Raw genomic sequence first — 16,395 nt, forward strand, 5'->3', positions numbered from 1 at the left:
TTTGATTTCGGTCAAACTTTTCACAAGCTACACATTGATTTCAGAGAACACTTGAAACAAAATTTATCATTCAGTATTTGTTTGTCAAAACTAAGCAAGGATCCATTGATTTGCCTGTATAATAGCACATTCAGTGTCGTACACAAGTTTCAGTCATTTTCATTATTGTTTTTTTTTTCATCAAATTTATCAGTCAGTGTTTGGCTGTCAAAATTATGCAAGTATTACTGAATTGTCTTGAGAGTTCAATCATTTCAGAGTCGTAAACAACTTTCAACCAGTTTTCATTATCTGATTTTTGTTCTTCAAATTTATCAGTCAGTGTTTGGCTGTCAAAATCATGCAAAAATCTACTGAACTGTCTTAAGATTCATTCAGAGTTGTCAACAATGCCAGTTTCAACCAAGAGAGGATCAAAGAGTACCTTGATCTTCTCTTGGTTTCAACCAATTTTCATCGTTATTTGATCACGCAATTTTCAAAGTTTGTTCCAGATTTTACATTTGATTTGGACGAAAATTAATTTCTACATACCGCGTGGGAAAAATCTACAAACTAGCTTTATACGTTAGCCAGGAATATTGATTTCACAAAAACACTGAATTATCCTGAAACTGCTTTTGAAATTACTTTTTTGAATGTATGCCAAAACAATTCATGCGACTCTAAATTTACGCTGTTTCCTGACATATTGCACGGGTCCAAGCTTGAAGAAATACGTACGTTATATTTCAAGTTTGCCAAAATCTAGCAAATTAGCAGAAACTTCTAAGATTTTGCCTAGACTTAATCGCGAAAACCAAACAACTAAAAAAGACTTAATTTATTTCACAAAGATTGTCAGAAGACGCCTCTTTGTAAAAGCACTGTTTGCTTCTCGGACTTATAATCAATAATTTTGTTGGAGAAAAAACCTTGACAAATAAGCAAAAATTATTTCCTAGTTATAGCCAGGCTATTATGCCTGCTACAGATTTATTGCTTAATTAAATAACCAAAATACTTAGATTATATTTCAGAGTTTGCTAGATTTAATGTTGATAATTTTAACAGCGAAATTTCGCCTTTGTGTTTATTGTAATTACAAATCTTAGTCATACTTAGAAATATAGTTAATTAACACGTACAACATTGTAGTACAATACTTGTGTTTAATAGTTGAAATAAACAAACACTTGTAATCAATAAATGAGTCTAGCTTTATTTAAATGAGAAAGAATAAAAAAAATCTGCGCTTCCGAAAGGGGCCTGGAAACTAGTCGGAATGTAGGCTATCTCTTTTACTATTTTTTGACTATGTAAGGTTGCCGATGCCGGGAAAAATTTCTGCAAAATTAAATGGGGTCTAGTATAAAATCGCAATAAACACCATCTTTTGATGGGAGAAATCTGCTGCTGACGCAGAGATTTTTCCCGCCAAAAGACTTAGTTTATTCATGACTCAATACTAGACTCCATTCAAAATCGCAGCCTTTTTTCCTGCCAAAAGACTTAGTTTTTTTTTTTCGCCATGAAAGCTCCTTTCAATAGCGCAGTAAATTTTCCCGCCAAAAGACTTAGTTTTTTTTTTTTCAACATGGAAGCCTCTTTCAAAAGCGCAGTTATTTCCATTGCCAAAAGGTCCAAAGCACATGTTTTGAGGTAACTAAGAAAGCATTGCCTCTTTCGCTACCAATCGAACTGTTCAAACGTCAACTTTATTCATTTAACGTCTTGCACGGACAGAACTTTTTTCGCCGCAGGTTGTTTGCTTGACAGCTTCTTTGTCGCTTCATAGCACGATTAACTTCTTTCGACCTGCAATATAAATAAAAAATAACATAAGAAATGATGGTCATATTTCGAAAATTCAGCAGTGAAAAATAACTCTTAAAACATGCACGTTAATAACGTTAAACTTATAACGGGAGATATTTTTAACTTACATCAATTTTTCCTCCAATATACATTACTGTTTTATGCAAAAGATTATTAATAATGGCTGGCCACGGTAACAATGAGATTTTTAGTTTGTGACGCTGTTTTGGAAGTGTGCGCAAATTTGAATGTAGCAGATTGTGCTAAAAGATGCAAATTTGTTAATTTAAAAGAAAAACACAACGGTTATCACAACAAGATATTGTTGTCGTCTTTAAGTCGTTGCGTTTGAATGCCTTGGATGAAACATTACTCTACAGAATCGACCACAAAAATCGAAAATCTTGTTTTCCTTGCACTATCACAAATGAAACTCTTTAGACGCGTTCAAAAGCGCAATGTTTTGTCCACAATTCAAAATTAAAGGGACATGATTGATTGATTTTGGAAATCTCAAAAACATATATCGATCCTTGAAAGCTGAACAATAATGGTTTTATTTAAACTCTTGGTCTTCGGCCATTTTAGCTTTATTGAAAATATAAAACAAACAGTGGTGATAAACATTTTAAAAACATGCATTTTATGAACTTGACGTTTCGTATGCTAGTCAACATACGTTTTCAAAAGTAAAACCGTCAAAATGTTTTGGAAAGCTATTTATACTGTAAAAATGGGGGTCTAGACTGAAAACATTTTGTTGAGCAGTACTCGACAAATGATTAGAACCCATTAAGAAGTGAGGATGACTAAATATGGCGAGAATGGAAACGGATTGTGATATGGTTTTTTGAAAAAGTGTCAGGATGCCAGAAAATCGTTAAAATTTTGCAAAAATGTTGCTGCAGTGCAGACTTTCTTCAAGAAATTGCTTTTAATTTAGTTAGAGCTAATTAAGTTCTTATTACATAAATTTAGGGACCATTTCGTGAATTCATAACTGTTTTAAGCAAATATATCGTGACAGTGTCACTTTAAGCGGGTTGAGAGACGTTTCGATGTACTGTAAATTGTGTAACGACAAAATGAATTGCAAATAACCTTACTAAATCACTGTTAAGGAAGTTCGCGCGAAAATTTTCCAGTCGACGTTTTTTTTTTATAATTTTTACTGCAGTCAGAAAATGAGTTACTTGTGTCAGAAATGTTAGGGAAAAAATGGGGTTCACCGACTTCGTTTCAGAGATAAAGCATGTGAAAAACTGCTCTGATTTTGAAAAATTGGCGCGCATAATTCAGCATAGTCTACAGGGGTTTATAGTTAAAAATATCGAAGGTGAGTCAACGGAGGCAAACGATCTTACTCGTGCTTTGTAGAAGTAGCGTAAATAATTCTAAATGTTGCCAACGTTTTCAGAAAACTTAACCTTTCAAGAGGCAATTGAAACCGCCGCACAAATAAACGAAGAGCTAAAAAGAACGGAATTCGATAGTGTATTTTGTAAAAAATTCAAACTTCTAATCGATAGATTTTCTTCCTTTTTTCACTAAACGGAGAAAATGGGTAGAGAAAATGATCCATCAAAGGAAAAAAATAGAGTCACCGCACGTCCAAGATCGTTAAATCCAAACAAAGCTATAGCAATGGCCATCTGCCCTATCATTGTTCATTTTATTACTTAGCGCGCGCGCTGATGCATGACGTGGCGTGTGTATTTGCATGCGCAGTAAGGATGCGCAGAAACAATTAGCGCGAACGTCCTTAAATTCTCGAAAGTCACGCAATGAAGGATTCTCTTTTATAATCCGATAACGTCCGATAAATTTTAAAAGAAAATCGAATCTCTGTTGGACTTGCCCGGCTGAAACCTTTCACAATTTTGCTAGCTAGGAGTATAACAGGTGCAATTAACCAAAACATGCCAAAATAGTTCCATTAATTACTTGCCAAAGTTACAGTTTTCTTCTTAAGTGTATATGAAATATATATTTTTTCTTTGCTTTATGGAATCTACACGACACTGTGATATGGGAATCTTGAAAAAATGGATAACGTTGTTGTTTTCACCGTGTTTTTTTCTTTTTTTTTTAGTTATCATTATTTTTTCACCAAACAGATAGAAACGAAAAGAATAAGTGCAATATACTAGGAATTAAGCAATCAAGCGTAATTCAAATTTTGGCTCAAAATTGTAAACATTTACGAAAGAAATGTAGCCCTACGTTCTTGTTTGGACGTCACAGCGCTAGCCTGACTAATCCTAGGTCCTAATCCCTCGCGGTTTCTGACCCAACCGGAAGGGAAATTCCACATTTTCAGATGGCTAAAACGCGGTAAAGAGAAAACGATATCCAATTTTTGTTCAATTTCCACATCATGACTCTTGTAGATTCCGTCATGCAAATAAAATGTATCTGTCATATACACACGTTAATAGATTTGAAATCCAAATTGAGCTTAAAGTTTAACTTGACTGTTTTCCTTTGTCAGCATTTCCATATGAACACCGAGTCTATCACTAGCTATGACTTGAAAGCGGCTATTAAAATATAAAGACAAGAATTAAATTTTGTTAGGTCTCGGAAACCTCGTATGAAAGTAAATAATTACTGAATGAGAAGACTGGGAAGTTAACCCTCGGACGTGCAAATGCTTTGCAATAATTCTTTCAAGTTTGAGCAGGCGTTTCACTCTTCGATTGAAAACTTTCCGTGGCTGTTCATTCATCCCTCGCGAAAATTTTGAACTATTTGCCTACTTGATGTTTTTAAGGCAACCGTGCCTTGATTACAAGTTTTTCAGTATTTAATGTTCAGGTTTAATTCTTCATTACATGATTTTTTTTTTTTTTCAAGTTTCCTTCCTCCCGTTTTAGTCCATTTTCGGCAGAATTCTGTAACAATTAATGACAAGAAAGATCCAAGATGGCGATTCTATGGCGCCAAATGACATCATCATATAATAAGTATCCAATTCTATCTTGTAGAACAAGCTACAGGCTATCTTTTAAAAGAACAATTTTAAAATGTCCGTCTACAACAATGAAAACTCCTAATATAGGCTCACACCACTTCCATGCTCGCTGAGTTATGAGTTTGCATGTAAGTCACAAGGGTTAAAAGGAATTACATTCCGCAGGTCGCGGAAGGCCCGGTTGCGTGACGCGCCATACACGGCTTACGAAAAAGTTTGAACAGCGATCATATGGAAAAGAACAAATGCACGTGAGGGACTTTGAGTCGAGTCACGTAAAAAGCTGACTTTGCCATGTCATAAAGTAATTACTCTTTTTGGCTAATAATAATATGAAATCAGTTGTATGATGACTACTAGGTGAAACATGCCATTATTTCATGTTAAGTTTAAATGCTACTCAACAAATTATCCTGACTAGAAACTTTAATTCAATTCAATTCTTCAAACGAAGTTTTTTGTTTAGCATTCTGATTTGCTTGTTTGTTTTTTTGTTTTGTTTTTGCTTTTTGTTAGAATATGCGCAAATAACATCAATGTTTGAAAACGTTTTACTATACCGGCGTCCATTCAATCATTAGTTTCTTTTGATTCGCAGCTCCTCTATATTTTTATTTATTTACACCTCCCTTCGTCGCAGAAAAAAAAAAAAAACAGCTATGAAACTACAGACTTTGAAACTGTACATCGCAGGCCAAACTTGTGCAAGTCCAATCAATCGGAAAGCAATATATTAGCACGCAAAAACGAAAGAAACTTGTATAAGTCTAAGCTAATTTTCTAACTAAACGTGTACAGTAATTCGACAAAAAAGGTAATATACATACCTTATAAAACAAGAGTTACACAATGATCCGTGGATCCAGGACATCATGGCTTCTTATTATTGGCTTCAACCACTTCCAGAGATAATGGCACCATAATAACGTTCAAGTATTTCCCTGTTGGTAATAATTTTTAAAGTCACTTATTGCATAGTGAATAACATACAACTTCATGTACATAGTTTGGTCCCCTTATTGTCAGGATTGTTTTTCTTTTTTTGTCTTGCTGTATACTCTGAAATTAGTATACTCATTTGAAGCATTAATCATATGTATATTTTCATGATCACTTATTTGCCGCATGAAATAAATACCTGTATGATCGTTATTGAATGTCTTTTATCTTGCTATCCATCCTTAACTTTCAAAACCATATTAGTGTTTTTTTTTTTTTTTTTTTTAAACTGTTCATGAGCTGACTGTTTAATTTTTGTGTGTTAAGACCCATAATTTTTTTTGTATTAAGAGCTATAAAAATTCTAGTTGATAACAAATTATGATTAACCCCTCGCTCCCTCCCCCTCTCCCAAATATCCCCTCTTCTCCGACTACCCGAGTCCCTCATCCCTTAAAATAAGTCAACCCTAAAATGCCAGGGCTGTTTACTATCGGACTTTACGGCTTTGTTTCCTCTGACTCATTCTAATGATCAAATATTATATTACCCTGCAATTCTTGTCCACACGCATTTCTTATTTTTAAAACATGTTGGGAGAATTTAGACGCATGTCCCTTTCAGTTGGTACTGATATTTTGAGCACAATTCAAATGCTACAGTAAATCACTCTCAGTGTAAAGTAACTGTTGATTTGTCGATGTCCTGACTAAAAAACATAGAATTCAAGTACTCACCTTGAGGTTAGTGCCGCTCAGTTTGTCAGAGATTCGTTTTGACAGGAATCCATCTTTTGCCTCTGTTGACAAACGTACAATGTTACAAAAGTCATAATTAAGACTAATGGCTTAAAATAAAGATTATTGAAGAATGTTGATTCGGTGAGTGAAGTCCAGAAAGATTTCCAAACACTTGCACTCGGCAGTCCACTATAACGAAATAACCACCACGAACGTTAGCGTTCATTATGTACCGCAAGTTAAAGAAAAGATAACCCATCTAGCTCACGCTTCTTTAGAGCGTGTGAGAGACATAGCAGTCTTCTACCTTGAATAATATAAAATCATCCTAGGATTACAGGTTTACTAAAGATTTAACACTCCACGTGTACCTTGTTTGCCCAAATTTCTTCCGTTTGCGTTGAATGGTCCATTTGATTCCTGGCTGTCAAAGCGTATTCTTAGTCTTATTCTAACAGCCTTCATTTTAATCCAGCAAATCTTTTCACCATTTCTTTACCGACAAAGACAGAACAGCAGCATCGAGGAACCGACAAACATGGTGGACAACTAAACCTGCGATGAATAATTAGCAAACATAGAAAGCCCGTATGTTGGAACATTTTTGTGATGTAAATTTTCCCCGCGATCTTCCCGCCAGAAACTTTCATATTTCAAAGCGCAAAGATATGACATCGACAATAAAATTGTTATACTTAAATCCATTCCCGAGAAAAAGCAGACAGCAGGAGAGGTACTAGATTTGTTTTTTAGTACAGCAGCTTATTGAAATACCTTTTGATAGATTATCTCTCAAACGCATTAATAATTCGTCAAGTTACAACAAAGAAAATCACTTGTAACCGTAGAGGAGGTTTGGATACCCGGTCATAATTAGCATAGATTTTGATGATTTTACTTTCCCGTTTACTCCTTAGTTTTTGTTTCGATTGAGAAGGTATATCAAACACTGATCAAGACAGTGTTTCATCGGCTATCCAAACACCTCGAATTTCGTCAAAAATACTCCGCTGCGCGTCGTATTTTCAACTCTGTCCTCGGTGTTTGGATATCCTGATGAACACTGTCTCTCGTATTACATAACAGTTGATGATTGTGTCCTTTAATAGGTCGTTTTCACGTGACATCGTTTTCATCATTTTCTAAAATCCAAAACTAAAGAGACACCAAAGTTTTTATCCTCATCAGGCATAAGAGACGGTAAAGTTATGTCTTCTTGCAATTTTACAGCTCAATAGACCATAAGCGTGCTTTGCGTGGAAACCAGCGTATTTTGAATTTCAGCAGTTACGGCGGTCCATGACACAGAGCTACTATGACGTTTGTCGAAAAATATATACTTATCTAGTGATTTTCAGCCATTTTAAAAGTTGGAGCATTAGTAAAAGTGCTTATGTAAATGCTTGTTTGTTCAGTATAGATAATCAGTCGCCTAGATAGCCAAAGCAAGTTCCTAGGCCCTAGTACTAGTTTTTCAAAGGCTGGATAACGCTGTCCACCGCCATCCACCTTTCAGGGGACCGCCATCGCCGGTTCGCATCTCGCACCCCTTCACTAAAATCCTACATCTGCCCCAGGCCGTAGCATTTTTCCGGGAACTAAGTGAGGCCTAACGACTTCAATAAACGCATTTAAATTTCAGGAGGAAAGGAAACGAACAGCAGTTACAAACATTACAAATAGACAACGCATGGTCTAAACTATATTAACTTGACGTTTCGTCACAAGTTCTACCTGAGGAATAACTGAAGTAAAAAAATGGGAACCAACAACAAACCTAACCCATATATGGCCTCAGGCCGGCGTCAAAATCCGGGCCACATTGGTTGGAGGGGATTGCTCTCACCACGCATTGTGCCATCCCTGCATGCTCCTGAAACGAGCTTCGTCCAAAGATATTGTTATTGAATGGAGTTTTCAGTTGACAACGGTTAACCACGAGGGGCGAACACATTTCAGTGTTTTTATGGTTACAAGTGGGAGGTGAGATGGTCTGATATTCCCTTCATCTAGGAGTATAAACGGGAACCGGCTGACAAAAAACGTTAAGATCCAACTTGGACGTGACAAGCATCCCATTAAGGTCATTAAGGGGGCTGAGGGTGAAGACATTTTCGTCTTTTTATGGTTACAAGTGGAAGGTGAGATGGCCTGATATTCTCTTCATCTGGGAGTATAAATAGGTACCGGCTGACCGCCAAAAAACGTTAAGATCCAAGCTGGGACGAGACAAGCATCCCATTAAGGTCATTAAGGGGGCTGAGGGTGAAGACATTTTCGTCTTTTTATGGTTACAAGTGGAAGGTGAGATGGCCTGATATTCTCTTCATCTGGGAGTATAAATAGGTACCAGCTGACCGCCAAAAAACGTTAAGATCCAAGCTGGGACGAGACAAGCATCCCATTAAGGTCATTAAGGGGGCTGAGGGTGAAGACATTTTCGTCTTTTTATGGTTACAAGTGGAAGGTGAGATGGCCTGATATTCTCTTCATCTGGGAGTATAAATAGGTACCGGCTGACCGCCAAAAAACGTTAAGATCCAAGCTGGGACGAGACAAGCATCCATTAAGGGGGGCAGAGGGCGTAGAAATACTCCTAGCTCATTCATGCTACGTCTCATAGGAGAAACTGGGCATTTCAGGCTATAAAATTCGGAATGAAAAGTAAATTTAACAAATTCCCAATCATGATATCTAGAATAAGTTAAGAAGTCCTGGAAACAACTGAACCTGAGCACTCGGGGCATTTGTGATAAAAGAAACAGAAGTAATAATTTGATCAGTTTTATTTTTAGAACTGGATGAAAATTCACACCAACAATGAATCCCAAGATTTAAACCCGTTGGTGTTATAACACCATTGCCCTTATTTTTCTACACCTTTTTCAATGGGATACCCGATCGCTTTGTTGAAGTCTTCCCTGGTCAAATGAACGCGCTCTTAATGATACAGGTTGTCGCGAAGTTTAAGATAAGCCGAATATTCCTCCTCTGAAATGTTGCCCTCGTCACTGAAAAACAAAGAGAGAGAGATTAAAAAATACGTGGTGAACATTTATTTTTAGATGGTTATTGTGGTGCAATTTAAGTCAAGTGTTTTTGTACGGCTGCAGAATAATTCATGAACCTAGGAGCGGGAAAATGGCACCTGTTTAAACCCGCAGCTGTTTTTTTTTTTTTAAATCAGGCTACCTCACTATATATGGTTAATACGTCTCCGGTTTGCTTGCGATAAGTTCCCCTCCCCCCCCCCCCGGTTTGCTTGGGGTTAGATCCACCCCGGCTTACTTGCGGCTAGTTCCCTCCTGGTTTGCTTGCGGTTAGTTTGCCCCGGTTTGCTTGAGATGTCCCCCGCCCCCACCAGTTTGCTTGCGATTAGTTTCTCCCAGGTTTGATTGTGGTTAGTTCCCCCGGTTTGCTTGAGGTTTGTTCTCCCTCCGGTTTGCTTGCGATTAGTTCCACCCCAGTTTGCTCGAGCTTAATTTTCATTTTGTGTTTTGGGCTTCAGTGTGTTAAATATATTTTTGCTTGCTGTATGTATAGTTGAAAAAAAATTGGGTTTTTTACAGTCAACGCTTGGATGGTGTGTAGTGGTAAACGGCTCGACTCCTAATGTCCGCAACAACATTTTTTTCTTTTTCTCTATTTAACTAAGTGTGGAGTGACCTTCGCGTGAAAATAAGTAAGTGTATAATCTGGTTCAGGTCCTTGTGAACTAAGCTTTTCCTGTTATAAGCTTTGCATACTTGAGAAGTCGAAAGGATAGTGGCAAGAGATCTGTGGTTCACTTTGCACTAGTGCCAAGTGTTCCACCAAGATTTTTCGCTGTAAACTGTGTACAACACTGTAAAATCCACGCTCTCTTTGAAAATGCACCCATGTAAGTATTTGGACGCTGGTCGCCCTGTTTGGGGATTTTGAGTGAAAGTCGGCTTATATCACCTGTGTAGCGTCCAGCTCCTGCAGCAGTGCAGACCATTGGCACAATTTAGTTTGTTATCCCCAGGGCAACTAACTGGTAAAGCGCAATGTCCCCAAGGAAATCTACTGCTACCACTAATAAGTGCACATTCTTCTCCATTATTCTTCAATCCACCTGAAGGTTTGGAAGGTTTATTTTTGTTCTTGGGTCTTTTTCCTTTACGGCCTGAATGAAATTAGACAAACATATGCTGATTAGCTGGGATCTTTAGTGACGGCATTTTAAAGCCAGGTGGGGGTGGAATGTGGGAGCAAGTCATTGGTCGCGCTCCAAGATTAGTAGATTTACGTCCAGTGTTATTTCAAATTTTCGATAGACTCGCTACAAAAGAGATATTTTAAAATCTCTTGAGACATGAATAGATCACGAATAGGTCACAAGAGTATCTGACCAATTATGGGCTGTTATCAGTTTATTTACTTACTTATTTATTTATTTATCTATTTATTTATTTATTTATTTATTTTCTTTCTTATTAAGATTACCTTCCACTCCACTACACAGTAAGATTATCAAGACAATGGAAATCAGCACTTTCAAGAAATGGCGCATGATTAAAGATTCCCTGCATAAGAGAAGGAATGGAAAATAATCAGTTATAGAAGAGCAAAGTCTGCAGCTTTCTTAAGGCTGATTGCTACAGGAAGCGTTGGCTACAAACTTAGCTATACTACGATCGATCCTAAAAAGCTATCCCTGCGATCATATCCTGGATCATATCGTACCGACACGGGTGTATTCACGCGTAAAAGTTAAGACGAAACTATGAAATTAATTTTTTAGCAGAAAAATACCAATAATAAGACATACTACAAAGAAAATAAGACTTTTGCGATGGATTGCTGTGTTGGTAGATTTTTTTTTTTTTTTTTTTTTCATTCTGTATTATGTCGCCTTGACTTGTCACAAGTCGGCCTTTGCTTAATTAATCCTTCGCTTATTTATCTCCCTCGAGCGAGAAGGCAGTTAAGGACTTTTAGCGGAAAGTCTATATGTCCCCTTGACTATTTCGACATACCTTTTGTTATTTTATGCCTCAATAACGGACAAAATTAAGGAAAAAAAAAGGTTAGAGTGGCTAGGTCGAAAAAACCTTTTACTTCATAATAAATGAAAAGTCAAAAAAGGCAGAAATACTGATAATTATAGCAATAGTTTTATGAAGCGTATTTTCTACATGTTTATGTTTGGGACATCTTGCTGATGAAAGCTAGCCCTTACCCGCAAAATGGGTTTTACTCCAGTGTTGAGTCCTCTTAGTCTTTAAAGAACTACTTATAGACAATCGGCTCTGTTATTCCATGGCCACACGGACAAGTTTTCCTTTTTTAGCTTGAGGTTTTATTGATTTTATTAATATTGTGACACTTGAGGTGGGGCAACTGTTTGCATATAATTTAAATGATATATTAGGACTAAAAAGTACTTTTAGGGACGTAAATAAAGAACACCGTGTAGTGGGGGTTGCACCATGAGTCTGCTTAAACAGCCTTTATAAGCCACAATTCTGACTAACTGTAAGAGAGGGTGTCGCAAAATGAAATTCTAATATGTCTCAACAGTGGCGCCAATTGTTAACCTCTGAATATGGTCAAATTCTTTACTAGTACAACATTACTCATGTATCTTAACAATCCAATTAAGCGAATTTATATTGCGCCTTTATTTCTTTCCTGTTTTCCAAAATGCTAAAATCATCATGTTAAGGTATATGCTCGATGTTAAAAGAAATGGTGACATAAAATGACTTATTTCAGAGAAAATGTACAGAACAGAATAGACCAGCCTAGAAAAGTGTATTTAATTATACCACCCTGCACAAGCTAGAAGCATGAAACTAGATCCTACGAATATGTATACTACTTAATCCATTGTTGCCAGTTTGCTTCCCCGATATTTTAGTTGTGCTTCGCTTGCTATTAGTAAGCCAAGTTTCGATATGTGACTGAAAAAAGAAAAAAAACTTCAAACACATTCAAGCTGAATAGATACGTAAACTAAGTTGAATTACTGTATGGTAGTTCTCAAATAGATTTTTCATTCCGAGAGGGATCGCCACTTGAGGGATGTTGCTGGTTTAAACAGAAGATGTCATCCATACGGAGATTACTAGAGAAGCGTAAAAAGAAATCGCGGCTAGCTGTTGTGGGGTCTCCGCTTATGAAAATAAAAAAAGAGGAAATCTAAAAGAAGCCATGGTCCTTTACGCTGGGCTAAGCTTACATCAAAACTGCTGTGACCGGCTAAAGTGTTGGTATACTTAATTGAGGGCTCGCTAAAATTCATAATTCTAAACGGTGTTTGACTATCTTTGATGATAACTTCAAATAGTAGCACATAGTTAGAAGAACCGAACAGCGCAATAAACTTAACACTGACAGACTCACAAACATCTAAATCAAAACCAGTGCATATGAAGTTACCTTTTAAGAGAACAATCCCTCTTGTCGACCGTTTCCCCTACAGCAGAGATGAGGAGTTAATGGGACAGTCTGTCACTAAACAGTTTTGCATTTTAAATTGTTAAGATGACACGCATTTCAACTAAACCAATATTTAATCTGCATGTGTAATTCTTTCTCACTATGGTACCTCCGGAGGAATCCTCATGTTGGATGTTTTAAAACTTGGACTGTGGGGGAGAGGGGTTGGTGGGTTTCTCTTTAAATGGAAGTTGACCAGGTATTTGAGCTTCACTAACTAGTTTATCTCATTTGTATCCACTTCAAGTTAATAAATAGCTAGGTATATGTGTACAAAATTTTCATTGCCTTGGATAGTGTAAAATAATTGCGTTTTTAAATGGTTAACAGACTCACAAATGCAAATTCAGATAACTGTCTGACCTGCCTTGTCTTAAATGAACGACTAATTGGTCTCAAACCAAATCAGGGGCATACAAGACGATCCCACCCCACCAAGGTTTAGTTTTGTGTACTGTTTTTACTTCAAGTACCTAGCAACAAAAACAATGGTTTAGCTAACTGCAAATAGTTTGTAACAAGTTGTCTGTAGCCAAGGCATTCGGCACTTAAGCAAATTTTCATTCTCCCCCACCAAGTTCGTCCGAGCAAAAAATATTTTAGCGATAGAAAATAGAAACAAGAGACAGAAAACACAAACAGAAATTAGGAAGTCGATAAAAAAATTCTTGTTTAAGGAATATAAAGCAAATAGCTCATGCAAAACTACGCTCTCCAACGAAGGAAAATTTGTTGATCTAAATCTACGTTTGAAGCCTAAACAAGGACCTCAAAGCAGTATGCCGACAAACAAGTGTTGGCAGTATGTTGACAGAGGAGAAACAACACAGACGGACTCCCTTTTCCGCCTCAATATCATTTTATGTAAACGAGTCCTAACTTGCGTTCTCTTCTTTGTTTGTTGTGTTTCAGGAGTCATCCGGCATTGTATATTGCATGCCTCACTCCTCCTCCTCCTATACAGTGAACATCCACGTATAAGAAACTGAATTTTAAGACCCTGTTGGGCCAAGATTCTTCATTTAGACCCCCCCCCCCCCCGCCCCTACATATGAACCTCTCATGCATTTGTAAATAGAACCTGTTTAGACCAACTGGAAAGATCCAGGTTTGTATACGCTGGTTTTTACTGGAACTGCCGCACATTGGCAGTGTTTAGTTGAGTAGTTCAGCGGTTTTAGTAGTAGCATGTCTTTGTGATTCAATTTCATGAAAAGAGAGCAAAACCAGTACAGCTCATGCCTTGTGTTCATGGCAAAGCATGGGGGGTTGACGTTAAATTCATTACAAATCAATCAAGCTAAACTGACAAATGCACCGTAAATATTGATTTTAGAGCGATTAATTGTTTCTTCATATTTGAATTGCCCTCCACCTTTTGTGACAAGCCGAAACAAACACCTCGAAATTCGTGAAAAATACTCCTCGGCGCGTCGTATTTTTAATTCTCTTCTCGGTTTCTGGAGATGTGGTCAAACGTAGTCACTCGTGTTCGACATAATTTTACTTGAAAAACCTTGCCTTAATTAATTAGGGATCTTGATTAAACGTAATGATAATTATGGCTCTGAGTGAGTGATGTAATATGTTTAAGCTCAAGAGCGCGTATAGTTAATTATATGGAAAAAGGCGGCGGAATTGAACTTCAACACCATCCCACGAATTGACGAAGCGGCTATAGCTATGATTATGCAACTTTGTACTTGTAACAAGTGGAACTGTAAAAAAAATCGTTGTTTTAATTTGGCCAGCCACCTTGAATCAAAGTGCTCTATGAGTAAACTCATGAATTTCACAGTGAATGATGATTGACAAGAGCTAACATTCGCTTTTATTACTCTTTTCATAAAATTATAGGTCGCATTGCGGGGATGAGTTCGTGGCTAACGGCTTATTTTAGTTATAAGAGGTAATTTATCGACTTGCTACTTTGTTGGCTATACCTGTTAAAACAGCGCAGAAATGAGGATAACCAAGTGAATCGTTCCTTGTTTTCATTCCGTTTAACTTGTATTTCAATCTCAAATGACCTTTTTCGTGCATAAAACATTTTGTATAAGAATGGGGAAGCCTCTTTGATTACACTGACATGAACTGCATTGCTCCGATGGATTTACTCATTCTCAATTGGGCCACACTAACTTGTAAGCTTCTCCTTGCTTAATTGAAACTAATAAAGTTTGCTCAAGATTTTTTTCTTGCCACCTGAAGACGAAAACTAGTCTACTTTACTCGCCTCAGCTCCGCTAGATCGAGTTCTCGCAGTCCTGCGCATGTGTGGGTGTTCGGACGATTAAACACAATAGGCTGCGAATAAGATCGAAACAACTCTGCCTTTAGGGTGGCTGCGAAAGATCTTCGAGAATTAAAGATTTTTTTTTAATTAAGCCATCAGATGCGATTTAAGGTCGACTATGTGAAACAGAAAGGTGGTGTAAAATCAAAAGGTGTGTATATGTTCTCCAGCAAAAAGAGGGTTAACTGAACAGGAAAAGATAAAGAAGAAGAGGAAAGAAGAAGAAGAAGAAGAAGAAGAAGAAGAAGACGAAAACGAAGACGAAGACGAAGACGAAGAAGAAGAAGAAGAAGAAGAAGAAGAAGAGACGAAGAAGAAAAAGAAGAAGAAGAAGAAGAAGAAGAAGAAGACGAAGAAGAAGAAGAAGAAGACGAAGAAGAAGAAGAAGAAGACGAAGAAGAAGAAAACGAAGAAGAAGAAGAAGAAGAAGAAGAGGAAGAAGAAGAAGAAGAAGAAGAAGAAGAAGAAGAAGAAGGAGCAGGTTATCAAGGAAAATCCATAGCTGTACGTTTGGAATGTTTAACTTTACTAAACGATATAGTAAATAAAAGTTACATAAGTCAACGTTCCTTGTGTCAATATTTAAAAATTAAGATATATGTTTTACTCTTTACAAAGTAAGCAAATTCTGCTACAAAGCGTTCAAGAGGCAACAGTGCTGTAAGTATTCAATCAATCAAATTTTCTTGAGACTTGTGGCAATATTGTCCAGGCTTTCAAATAATACTTCTACACGTTGCATGTTGAACTTTACGTGCGGGCAAGATACAAATGGTGCTGCACCATCTCCTGTCAAGTACGCTATGAACGCGGGTTCTGTATACTGCACATCTGCACTGTGATGCCCGCAAATATCGTTGAACTCTATCCATTCACGTTGAACGTGAGCGAAAACCTTTTCCACCCCACGTACCAGCGCAGTGACTACAGCAACAACTAATAAGATGCCAGGAAAGCGAAGGTGGTTAGTACTTTTCTCAGCTCCAGCTTGGCTGTTAACTGAGTCGTGTATAACTGTATCTTGAGAATAACCGTAGCAGTCTTGACTCTGATGGTAATGACCGGAAAATATTCTTTCGCCTGAACACTCTCGGCGATGAGGTTCTCTTGAACCTGGAGAAGCTTTCCCCGTGCTGACAAAACTTCCCTTTCTGCGGAAAACAAGTTCTTCAACTGGTGGAGGT

The 16,395-nt window shown here is 37.3% G+C and overlaps 1 protein-coding gene and 1 long non-coding RNA gene across 4 annotated transcripts; both read right to left on the reverse strand.

Annotated features, from left to right (window-relative positions):
• Nucleotides 1–1,137: 1,137 nt before the first annotated feature.
• LOC145466538 (uncharacterized) lies at nucleotides 1,138–6,995 on the reverse strand. 2 transcript variants are annotated; one of them, XR_014041924.1, is made up of 4 exons: nucleotides 6,822–6,995; nucleotides 6,448–6,509; nucleotides 5,599–5,670; nucleotides 1,138–1,797 (listed from the first exon to the last, which is right to left on the reverse strand). It is a non-coding gene; the product is annotated as an uncharacterized LOC145466538 (long non-coding RNA). The 2 variants fall into 2 exon arrangements; XR_014041925.1 differs by having other exon boundaries at nucleotides 5,599–5,712.
• Nucleotides 6,996–8,954: 1,959 nt separating this feature from the next.
• LOC145466533 (uncharacterized) lies at nucleotides 8,955–13,942 on the reverse strand. Of its 2 annotated transcripts, none has more exons than XM_081450257.1 (4): nucleotides 12,856–13,942; nucleotides 10,918–10,997; nucleotides 10,393–10,597; nucleotides 8,955–9,461 (listed from the first exon to the last, which is right to left on the reverse strand). In XM_081450257.1, the coding sequence occupies exons 2-4, from the start codon at nucleotides 10,982–10,984 to the stop codon at nucleotides 9,392–9,394; spliced, it is 342 nt and encodes a 113-aa protein (XP_081306383.1). In that variant the 5' UTR covers nucleotides 10,985–10,997; nucleotides 12,856–13,942; the 3' UTR covers nucleotides 8,955–9,391. The 2 variants fall into 2 exon arrangements, with proteins under 2 accessions (XP_081306383.1, XP_081306384.1); XM_081450258.1 differs by lacking the exon at nucleotides 12,856–13,942 and adding an exon at nucleotides 12,444–12,498.
• Between the last annotated feature and the right edge of the window lie 2,453 nt (nucleotides 13,943–16,395).

The sequence above is a fragment of the Orbicella franksi genome, chromosome 13 (assembly GCF_964199315.1).
Source record: "Orbicella franksi chromosome 13, jaOrbFran1.1, whole genome shotgun sequence".
Taxonomy (NCBI): Eukaryota; Metazoa; Cnidaria; class Anthozoa; order Scleractinia; family Merulinidae; genus Orbicella; species Orbicella franksi.